At 39.0% G+C, this 12,359-nt stretch overlaps 2 protein-coding genes across 2 annotated transcripts in view; one reads left to right on the top strand and one right to left on the bottom strand.

Moving 5' to 3' along the window:
* The window catches only part of Npffr2 (neuropeptide FF receptor 2), a 160,643-nt gene that overhangs the window by 114,035 nt on the left and 34,249 nt on the right, over positions 1-12,359 (bottom strand). The gene's annotated exons all lie outside the window — the stretch shown is intronic.
* Gc (GC vitamin D binding protein) overlaps positions 6,973-12,359 on the top strand; it is a 31,545-nt gene continuing 26,158 nt past the window's right edge. The window contains exon 1 of the mRNA XM_052735338.1: positions 6,973-7,124. Coding sequence (XP_052591298.1) covers positions 7,031-7,124 — 94 coding nt within the window. The 5' untranslated portion in view covers positions 6,973-7,030. The remainder of the gene's footprint in view (positions 7,125-12,359) is intronic.

The raw sequence follows: 12,359 nt of genomic DNA, 5'->3' as shown, positions 1-12,359 counted from the left end.
TTACTTGGTTAAAGTCAGTCACTGTAATGATGCCTCCTGAGGGCTAGCACCACCCCACCCTGGACTACTCCAGGCTTGAGGGTGGGGTGGGGTTTCACCACTAGGTTGGTTATTACTTGCAGAGACCTATCATGAAGTCTAGTCAAAAGATACCACCAGAGCTCCTAATATAAAATGCTATCCTACCTCCTGTAGCCATGCAACTCACAACTTGTGTAGGAACCTTTTTCCTGAGGCCTCATAGGTATAGCATCCCTGTCACGGCCAGAAGACACTATCCAGCAGCAGACTCACCTGCTCTTACAATTTTTCTACCCCTACTTATCCATGGTGTCCTCTGAGCCTTAGGTGTAGAGATTATGTTGTGGCTGTACCAATTGGGCTGAACTCCCAACAACAACAAAAAAAAAATTTGGCTTTTTGAGACAGGGTTTCTCTGTGTAGCCTTGGCTGTCCTAGAACTCACTATGTAGACCAGGCTGGCCTCGAACTCAGAGTTCTGCCTGCCTCTGCCTCCCAAGTGCTAGGATTTAAGGCGTACGTCACCACAGCCCAGCCCCACAACCCTTTAAAACTTTGTTTTGGTGTATGGTGATTATTACAAAATGGTTTTCTTTAAATAATAATGGACTACTCAGGCCAGGCATGGTAACACATGCCTTTAATCCAAGCATTAAGAAGACAGTGCCAGGAGGATCTCTACTAGTTCCAGGTCAGGTAGAGCTACATAGTTGAGAACCTGCCGCAAAACAACCAAAATAGTGGACCAGTTACATTTAGAAGTAAAAGTTATTTCATGATGTTCATTGGAGGACTCTGAGTAGCAAGATGAAGGTGCTACATACAAGTTAGAAGGAAAGCAGTTCCTGAGTTTCTTCAGGTATAAATTATGTCTACAAAAATACTTTATTAGAATTTTTGTATCAGAATTACTGCCTAATATATCTATCTATTAAAGCAATTCTCATCCTGCTTTTCCACCAGTATTAAAATCCATAAGATTAAATATTTTTGACTGCCTTCTTTGTATTTTACCCTAATACTTCAAATAGTGCTATATACTAATATAAATGTCTCAACTAGTCAATGAATAAATTTACTATTGTTAGTCAAATTTTGTCACAAACAGTATAACAAAAATATGATGTAAACATAGTTTTTCTATTTTATATCATATAACTGAAGATCAGGGATGTTGACTATTTTATTTATTCCCTTGATCTACATTAATCAGCATTTATAGAACAGGAAGATTTAGCACACTCTTCATGAGTTAGTAGATAAAATATGTTCTTTTTACCAATATTTTTATTAGTTCCTTGAGAATTTCACACAATTTCCCTTGAACGTACTCATCACACAAACATTAAAGAAATGTTTTTCTGGACATAACAGGGCAATTTCATGTATGAAAAAGGATATACTCCTTTTTAAAAAAATCTCCAAGTTCTATTATGTGTATATGGGTTGAATGTTTGCCTAGATATTTAAAATAAATTATTCCATTTATCTGTTAGCAGGAAGTCTATCTGGTACATAACCAAGGTTAGTGGTTTCCATATAATTTTTTCTTCATGCATTCCCTTAGCACTGTTTCTTCTGTGATTACTTTTAACACCACAACCCTCCTTTTGTCTGCTGTTAGTGACAATCTGGGTTAACTCGGTGTGGGGTGATATCAGCTAGTCTGAAACGAAAATGGAAATATGTGCCACTGAACTTCTAAACAAAGAAGAGAAGCAGTTTTAGCAGCCTGTGGAAATCAATGTGTTAACAGTTCATGAATTTTATGAAAATACTAACTCACAGAAACACACACACACACACACACACACACACACACACACACACACACACACACACACACATACCACACAATAGCCCACAGTAGATTTATCACAGTACCTGATTTCAAGCTATACTACATAGCACATTAATTAAAAACAGTATGGTACCAACATAAACAGACTAACAGACCAATGAAACCACACAAATAGTTCAAAAATAAAACCAGTGTCTTCAGTCAACTGATTCACACACACACACACACACACACACAAAAAACAAACAAACAAACAAAAACGCACACATTTGAGGAAGGCCAGCGTCTTCAGCAAATAGTGCTGGAACTCTAGATATTCACATGTAAAAGATGGAAACAACCTCCACCCCTCATACTACAGAAAAATCAACTGCAACTGAAACCAATATCCCAACAGAAGGCCCCCAACTAGTAGACAAAAATATAATGGAAATACTCCAAACAATAGGTATAGGTGATTGGTTTTTTTCAGATCCAAGTACAAGAACAAAACCAAACACAAAAATATAAATGAATCACAACAAACTAAAAGGCTTCTGCAGAGCAAAAGAAACAGCAGAATGAAGACACGATCTACAGAAGAGAAAAAAATCTTTGCCAATTACCCATCTGTCAAAGGGTTAATATTCAAAATTTATAAAGAAATAAAAAATGCTTTTCTTTAAAAAAGCAACCCAATTTAAAAATAGGCAGTTGATTTTTTCAAAAGAAAAAATGGCTAATAACATGTAAAAAATTCTTAATATTGCTAATTATCAAAGAAATGCAAGTTAGAATCTCAGTGACATACCATCTCACCCCAGGTAGAATAGCATTATAAAAAGTAAAAACTAGCCGGGCGGTGGTGGCGCACGCCTTTAATCCCAGCACTCAGGAGGCAGAGCCAGGCGGATCTCTGTGAGTTCGAGGCCAGCCTGGGCTACCAAGTGAGTCCCAGGAAAGGCGCAAAGCTACACAGAGAAACCCTGTCTCGAAAAACCAAAAAAAAAAAAAAAAAAAGTAAAAACTAAATGCTAGTTAGGATATGGAGAAAATGAACTTTCCTCCAGTTTGGAGGAATATCACACAGTACAACTATTCTGAAGAACAGTATAAAAATGTCTTACAAACCCTTGTTTGGGGGTGAGATCACAGGCCCTGGAAGGGAACATGATACCTTCCTAGGTGTGCTCTGCACTGTGCTTTGGACACCTGTATTCCTAACCAGATTGAAAGGTTCATGAGGGGAGGGGCCACGGAGGTCTTTTTGTCCTTGGTAACAATAGCTGGCATGCTATCTAACATGAACAGGGATGAATTAAATATGTGATAAATGAATTGTTTAAGGGTTTTTCTATTGAAGGATGGAGACAGAAAACACACAAATAGAAACGGGAAGAGGAGGAGTATGAACAAAGACTGGAGGAAGGACAGAAAAACAAAACAAGCTGTTGTTTCTCCTGTCAGTTAATTTAACAGATACCTAGAATCCAAAAGGAGTAACAACTTTAAAACTTTTAACACAGACTGTGGCTTGCGATGCTTTGAACAGGTAGACTTTAACAGTGTTAAATGACGGCAACAGAGGGAATGACTTCAAGGCTGGTTAGTTAGAAGGCTTTTTCACCACAAGGCACAGAAACTTAACTTGAATGAGCATCAGTGAAAGGGAAGAATCAGGGGGAGGGGTGGGCAAGACCGGAACTTCTCATAGAAGTCAAGAATAGGAAAATGACTCCAGCAAGAATACCCTGAAGTCTGGACCATAGTTTCTCTCTATATATCAACTTCTAAGGTATTACTGCCCACTCTGTACCTAGCTATTGTCACAAAGATGAATGCCAAAAAGTGTGGCTGAGAATGAGGAAAAGGGGGGACTCTTAAATACTGTTTGTTTGTTGGTAGGAATATTAATTAGTACAGTATGTAAAATATCATGGAAGCCTCTCAAAACTAAAAACTAGAGTGATCGTTGGGTCCAGAACTACAACAACATCCAGGTACATAGCCTAAAGAATTGAAATCAGTCCATCCAAGAGCTGTCTCTACTGATAGGTTGATTGCAGGATTATCCACAGGAGTTAAGATATGGAAGCAAGGCAAATGCCCACCCCTGAACAAATGAAGGAAATAGCATACGTTTGTACATGCAAGTATACATAGTGTACATATGTGTATGTGTTTGTGTATATGTGTATATATATATATATGTGTGTGTGTGTGTGTGTGTGTGTGAGAGAGAGAGAGAGAGAGAGAGAGAGAGAGAGAGAGAGAGAGAGAGAGAGAGGGAGGGAGGGAGGGAGGGAGGGAGGGAGGGAGGGAGGGAGGGAGGAGAGAGAGAGAGAGAGAGAGAGAGAGAGGAGAGAGAGAGAGAGAGATGAGAGATATATGAGAGAGAACACCATACTTAATGTCTTTAAAAGGAAGGAATGGAATAATTTGCAGTGATGATACCTGGAGGACATTGTGTTGAAAATGCAAGTACATATAGACAAATACTGTGTGATCACTACTACACTTAGACTCTAAACTACACCAGCCTCATAGAAATGGAGTAGAAAGGTTGTGGGTATCAGAGGATGGCATTAGAGGAGGAGAGGCTGGGACAGAAACTTTTCTCAAAGGGCACAATGTTTCGGTTAGGTTAGAAAAATACAATAAGCAATTTACTGTACTGCGTGGCAGTCATTAGGCATTTCCAAATTGCTAAATAGATTTTTAACATTCTAAATAATTACTTATGAGGTGATGATAGATTTAAAAGGTGGTATATCATGAAGCAATAATATTTATTTCGTCAGGTATCAAACATACTGATGATACATTTAATAGAATAAGGGGCACATTGGGAAACAGACTCCCAGGAAGGAGGTAATTTCTACTGGAGTACATTGTTGGGGGCATTTTTCAGCAGTTTTTCACGGCATCAGATGTAATAGGTACTGCTTAGGTAAAGAGTATAAGACCTAGGAGCCACTTCGAGAAGAGAAACGTGATAGAAAGAACTCAAAAATGGCCTTGTCTGCTTCCCGTCTCCTTCCGTCTTCCCTGCTGAGGAAAAGAATCTAAGTTTCCTCTAAAGCTAATAGAGGGACAGAGGAAAAAGAAAATCTGTTTTCAAGAAGTTCAAGATTTATTCATTTGAAGTGTGTGTGTGTGTGTGTGTGTGTGTGTGTGTGTGTGTGTGTGTGTATGCCACCTATGTGCAAGTGCCCAGAGAGGTCAGATACGGGCATTGGATCCACAGGAGCTGGAGTTACATATGAATGTGAATGCCCAACACAAGTGTTTTGAACCAAACATTAGTCCTCTGGAGAACAGCAAGCACTTTTAATCACTGAACCATCTCTCCAGCCCTAAATACATTATTTATAGGAAAAAGATGCCTGTACAAGTGCACTGCTTAAATTTTTAATTAACTTGATATTTCTGCAGTAAATTCATCAATTTCTACAACTGTTTCTGTAACAGGCTCTGAAGTTTGATTTTTTTTTCTTTCAGATTTTTCTTCACAGCAGATTTATTACCAACAATTATCATATGAGGTTTTGTTCTGGCCACGTAGGAATATTTCTGCTTTAGGATCACAGCATATGATCACCTTGTAGAAGAATAAGACAAGTCACAAAAGTAAGAGTGAAATGGATGTATTCATGCTGATTTTTCAGTTAGAAAAAGACAGACACATCCAAGAGGATAGTTTTGGCAGCTTGTGTGAAGATTTCCCAAGAGCATGCCTAAATGAGATGTTGAAATTCTTGCAAAATGTAGTTTATCATTAAACATTGGGAGTGCATTTGAAAAAGATAGATAAAGTTACAATTTTTAAAAAAAAAAATGAAGACATGGGCAGGTCTTCAATTCTGTTGCAAGCACCCATGGAAAAATGGTCCAAATGTATTTTTTGAAAGAACTAATTATGAGAACATGACTGAAATATTGAGTAGATTCTAATATATATTCATAGTTTACTCTTGACATGAAAAGTACAAAAGTATACAACTGTGTTAACCATCATACTGATGTCTGTGTTCTTAGTGGTCTTGGTATTATGGAGCATCCATTCCCAAATAGTTTGTAGTTCAGAATAAAACTCTCTTTAGTGCTCCCAGAGGAAAGAGAAATTGTGAATATTTGTCTTAGACATGAAATTGATCTTTACACAGAACACAGTTAGTGTGTAAGCAGGAAGCAGCCTCCCATGTGTCTTTACCACTGCTCCCAGCCCCTGCTAATGTCTTCTGCTGTGTGGGGTTCCACCAGCTTTACATACATAGTTCCTATTAAATCTTGCACCATTAGCTTCTCCAACCAGCTAGACTCCATTTTCTGAACCTAACACTCATGCACTTTCCATATGGTCAGTAATCCAACTGAGAATGTAACTGTTTTTTATGGTTTGATGTTAGTGGACTCTGCCTGCATGGTTAATCTTTAGCTACTGAATTGATTGGTCAGGGTATTCACAGGTACTGAATTTTAATCTTCAAATGGATTATAGGTTTCAATGGTTCTATGACTTCTTCAGACATTGTAAGCATGAAAAGTCAGGGAGAATGTGGCCATAACTAGAATAAAAGAAGTAACATTAATGCATGTGAACATGTGTTGGGTGTCCTGGTAAGCTCCGCACATGGCTTAATTCCACACCAAGCAAGTGGCAAAGGAACTGAGTTATGAGCACATTTCACAAATGAACAGCAGGAAGAGTTGGGCAAGAATGTGGTTCCTGAACTTACTTAAAATATCTAGCCTGTGATATTCTAAAGTGATGCTTACTTGTGGTAGACTTAAAGAGAGGAAGGGAGGGAGAAAAGGAGAAAAATAAAGGAAGAAACATAATCCTCCAATTTTCTATCAATACATAAGGATGGTAGGGAGTATCCAAAAACGATATATAGATATGTCTTTTCCTCTCTACGGAGGGGCAAGTGTGCCCCCATTAGGACATTAAGTCCGTTCAGTGGAAAAACTGCGGTGGGAAAGGATCTTTATGCCCTGGCTTTTTTCACTGACAAAGTTAATGATTAAAATCTCCCAGACTTTCCTCCACATTTCCCCCGGGGTATCTATTTGCCTTGATGATGATATTATTTTCCTTCTTTGGGGACAAGGTTGACTGTCCCTTGCTTCTGTGTGGAGATTAATAATTGATGGGTTCCTAGTTAGGAGCATTTGTAAAGGCGACTGGTACCTCTTTGCTCCTGTCCTCTGCATGGTGACCCGCAGATGAGAAGAGGCGCTGCAGGACTCCCTGGACACAACATGAAGAGGGTTCTAGTTCTCCTGCTGGCCGTAGCACTTGGGCATGCTCTAGAGCGAGGTAAGGTTCCCCTTGTGACTGAGAACTATTGCTAGTTCAATGCTCTAGTGCCACTTTAAAAACTGAAGAGGCAGTAACAGACAGACGAAATGGTGGATGATTAGGAAGACGAAATGAAAGAAGGACCAAGTGGGGTTGATCTGAGCTGAGCTTTGTCATATAGCATTGGAAAGGAATGCTCCCCACACCAGACAGAGCTGGGTGTGGTGCATGCTGTCAGTCTCACCAGGCAGGAGGTGGAAGCTGGAGGACAGGAGTTCAAGGCCTCCTGGTGAATTGGCTACACAGGGAGTTCAAGGCCAGTCTGAGCTTGAACAGAAAAGACTCAAAACAAACAGAAAGATTCATGAAAGAAGATAGAGTTACAGACCTTTTAATTATCCCTCACACATCGGATGAATAAGATCTATAATGTAACTGGAGACTCTGATAGACAACTGAGCATTTTTTCCCCAAATGCTTATCCTCCTTGGCAGCATCACACTGACAGTGGTCCCGGGAGCCATCAGAGAGATCTCTTTGATCCTCATTAAGGAATCTTACTCTTGAGCATTTGGAAGGAATTAAAGTTTTTAAAATACCTCTCACACAAAATAAGAAATTTTGGTAACTGTGTAATAGAATGATAAACAAAGTAACGGAGCTTGTTTCTTGTGGAAATCTCCCTTAGAATGGTATGTTCACCTTTATGATATTTTAAGACTTCTGACAATGTTAGCAGACTACATGATGTATGCCACTTCATAAATTCTGCAGCTTGAAAACTTTCCATAGAAGCTTCAATTTATTTTTCCGTAGACCTGTTAACCTTAGTTTAATCCTTCATTGCATAGTTCTGGTGTTTGAAAATTTATAATTTTATAAATTTTCCTATGAGTAATCTTCTCCTCTGGCTTATTCTGTGATGCTTATAAGGGAACATGCATACAGTCTATTTTGTCAGATTAAGGCTTTCGTTTAGGACTCTCCGTTAACAGACTCATCCAGGTCATCCATTTATAGTCATAGTAGTAACATATTTAACCAGGGATGCATGCCTTCTCAGGAATCATCACTTACTAATTATGGAATGCATGAGCTCAGTCTTGACTTTATCTTACTCTTTTTGCATTCACATTTTTATAAAGATTTATTTATTTTATGTGCATGGGTGTTTTGTCTGCGTGTATGCCTGTGTAAAGGTGCCAGATTCCCTGGAACTGGAGTTACAGACTGTTGTGAGCTGCCATATGGGTGCTGGGAATTGAACCTGGGTCCTCTGGAAGAGCTGCCAGTGCTCTTAACCACTTAGCCGTCTCTCCAGCCCCTACATTCATATTTTTCCATGTTATTTTTATCTTAATTATGTTAAATTCGGTTTTATTCATTCACAGATGCTTAAGTCAGATGTAAGTCCTTAGCTAAAACTACAAAAATCTTAGAAAAAAAGATATAAATGAATAAATGAGCTGTGTAGGTGATGAATGCCCCAGAGAGTGCCAAAAGTATATTTGCAACAGAGTTTCTCGGGACACAGATAACCTGGAAAAATCCTACTGATGCTCGTTCAGACTGAATCTCCAAAATCAAAAGTCCAGCAGCAGCTAGATCTTGGAGATGCCTGTGGAGACCACAAGTTGAGAGGAGCCCTGCTGACTCGGCAGCTGGCGTCGGCTCTGCCTCCTCTGCCAAAAGGGCGTTCTCCCATCTCTATTGCAACATTCTCAGCAGCCATAGTCCCAGAGGAAACATGCCCCCCAAAAAAGTCAAATCAGTTCCCTCAAGGATCGCAGCAACTTCAGTTTTACAGCCCACGTCCTGTAGTCCCGACGATACCCAGAGCCATGTAAAACACATGTACAAGGGAAAGCCACTCAGAATTCATCCATAGTTCCCTTCTGTCACATCAAGTGTGGCACCCAGAGCCCTGCTAGGAAATGCTTCGTTCATCTGTTCCCTGGTCAGTAACACCAAGTGCACCAGCCGGAGCCATGCTATGACCCTTTGGAGGCTGAGCGTGCCCCCTGCTGGTTGGAAGGGGCAGAGCACAGACTGAGGGAATGCAGAGTTCCCAGCTCAGAACAGGCACAAGCAGGAGTTTGGCGGTGGAGTTGGGGGAGTGGTGGTAGTTCTCTAAGTCTGTCACCTTCTCAGAGACCTAACAGTTTCCTAGCACACTGTTCCAAACACCATGTACACAAGACACATCTTGAAAACTGTTCCTATGGCCTGGCATATTTAAGAAACTAGCCATGTGTCACTCCGTAGTTCACCATCAATGCCTCAACTGTCATCAAGGCTCTGGGAGTCCACAAGAAACCCTATTCAAATCGGAGTTTTCCAAACACCCTGGATCTTTCCTGAGCGATGGTATCTTTGGAGCTGTCTTTCGGAAACTGGGTCTGAAACGATACCTGCGGCAGATGCCCTGTTCTTTTCTGTCAGAGGGCATTGGGGAACTGGACATATCTTGGGAGAAACGGACTTAGCAAATCTGCCGAATCATGATGATATCATAAGAAAACAGCCACCCACTTCTGCTGGCCCAAGACTTGCAGAGGCAGTTCTTGCTGGCTGATCTATGTTCTTTCCCAAGAACTGAAATGGAGCCAGCGCTGAGCTGCGGCTGTCTTTCCCCGTGCCCTTCCCACAGTAAGTAAGAGAACTGTTGACACAGCTTTTTAGTCCCTAAGATAATGATTGTCAACAGGAAATAAACAACTGTAGACTTTTAAGCTATTCTGTATACATATTTCTATTAAGTATAACACCAAAATGCAAAAAAAAATGAAGTTCCCTTAGAGTTGGTAAATGAACTACATTTTCTCTTCTTCCTCTTCTTTACAAAATAGCTCAAAATGAGTTAGAGAAGTAGCTACTGTCATCATCAAAAGAAATATTAGCCCCCCCCCAAAAAAATCAATGGCAATGTCACAGCTCACCGCTATAAAGCACAATGCCAGGTATGTAGTCACCATTATGTGCATGGTATAAGAATAAACATGCACGCCCTTTAAAAGATCATGGGTTCAATCTATGTAAGAAGATAAAGATGTCTCTCAAAATAACACATGAGGTTCCCGTCCACCACCTACTTCCATCTAATTGTATTACAGACTACCTCCACTCTACTTTTCAATCTATTCTTCTCCAGTCACAGCGGCCTCAACCATTCCACGCTCTTTATCTCCGCACCCCAGAGCTCATCACCAACTCCTCCATCTCCTTGGAACACTGACCCTGCACATATCCAGATGGCTATGACAGCTTTCAGTTGTCTGAGTATCAATGTCCACGTACAGTGAGGGTTTCCAACCAACCTCACTTAGTACCAACCGCTCCCAACTTCCATCCACTCATCCTGATCCACCCTTCTTCTTACTACTCCATCCTCCACCTTCTCTCCAGCTACTCGTTTGTTTATCATAACAAATGCATCATATAATTATCAGCATGAAAGAGAGAACTAGATTTTATTCCCCACTGTAATTCCCAGGTTCAGAGTAGTGCTTCGTTCAATGAAGTTTTTGTATAATACTGCAAAATTCGAGTGCTAACCTCAAATGTAGTTTTGATTATTATAGGAAAAGTGAAAGCCAGATTTTATGGCTCATGCTATAATCATGGAATTCCAGCACTACAGCTGGAAGGCTACGACAGGAGGAAAATCAAATGCTAATATGGAATTCATGTTTTAGAAGAAATAAACTCTTCATGAGTATCTACCATTGTTATCATGCTTATGATATAAAGTATCTTAAGACACATTAGACTAAGTTTTATGTTCTTTAAAAAAATGTCTCAAGACTTATTTTTCTAATCTAACTGAAACTCTTTGACCAACAACTCCATTCCTGCCCCCACAGCCTGCAGCCCCTAATAAACATCATTGCACTCTTCATTTCTATGAGTTTGACTCTTCACATTCAATGGATAGAATCATGTTACATTTTTTTTTCTGTTCTTAGCCATTTGTACTTAATATAATGATTTCAAGGATCAGGCACACTGCTAATTAATAGAATCTCCTTTTATAAGGCTGAATAGTAATGTACTGTGTATCAATAATACATTTTGTTTATCCACTCTTCCACTGGTTCACATGGGTTATTTTAATATCTTAATTTTGTGATTATAATGCTGTTGCAATGAACATGGAAATTCAAAGATTCCATCAACATGGCAACATTATTTCTTTGTTTATCTACCCTGAAGTAGTATTGCTGGATAATATAGTACTATAGTTGTATTTTTAGTTCTTTTAAGAATTGGTTCACTGTTTTCCATATGGCTATTCTGAAGTGCATCCTCACTAACATTGTATGATAATTCCTTGTTCTCTGAATCCTTACACTATCTTTCTTCTTTTTAATAATCACCACTGCAACAGCAAGTGTGAAATGACATCTTGCTGTGGTTTTGATTTACATTTCCCTGGTGTTTTATGATATTGAGAATGCTTCAAATACCTGTTGTAAACTTTTACATATAGCTGCTAGAAATTGTTCATGTATCTGTATTTCTTCTTTTATGAAATGTTAATTGTCATTTTACTATTTTTAAATTTTATTATTTGTTTCTTGATGTGATTTTCTTATATATTTTGGATAGTAATCTCTTATATATGTAGTTTTAAATTTCTCTCACTCTGTGGGTTATCTCCTCATCTTGTTTCCTTTGAAGTCTTAAATATTTGGTGCATAGGGGAGCTGGAGAAATAGCTCAGGATTTAAAAGCACTGGATGCTCTTGCAGAGGACATGGGTTCAATTCCCAGTGTCTGCATGGTGACTCACAACCATCTATAACTCCAGTTCTAAGTGATCCAATACCCTCTTCTGGCCTCCTCGGGTACCAGGCATGTATATGAGTACACATACATGCATTCACAGTCTCAGACACATAAAAATAAACAAATAAAAATAAAATACTTTTCATGTGTTCCTATTTCAACTGTTCAATTATTTTGCTTTTTATTGCCTTTTTTTGAAGACATATAAAAAAACATCATTGCTCAAACCATTATGATGTAAGTTTCTACTATGATTGTTTTTAGTAGTTAAAAAGTGCTAAGTCTTTCATTTGAGTATATTTAATTTATTTTGAGTTATTTCCTGGAGTTATGAAGCAGATCATGTATAATGACCCAACAAAAGAAGATCATCACCACTTGCTATTTATGTCACCTCATTCAAGAAGTACAATACAGACACACAACTTGGACATCCTCAACTGGATAATTTCTTAAAATTTCACA

Source organism: Peromyscus californicus, unplaced genomic scaffold, assembly GCF_007827085.1.
Source record: "Peromyscus californicus insignis strain IS unplaced genomic scaffold, ASM782708v3 Scaffold_13__1_contigs__length_99412109, whole genome shotgun sequence".
NCBI classification, from domain to species: Eukaryota; Metazoa; Chordata; class Mammalia; order Rodentia; family Cricetidae; genus Peromyscus; species Peromyscus californicus.
The sequence above is the reverse complement of the archived record's forward strand: the minus strand, read 5'-3'. Positions and strand labels throughout refer to the sequence as shown.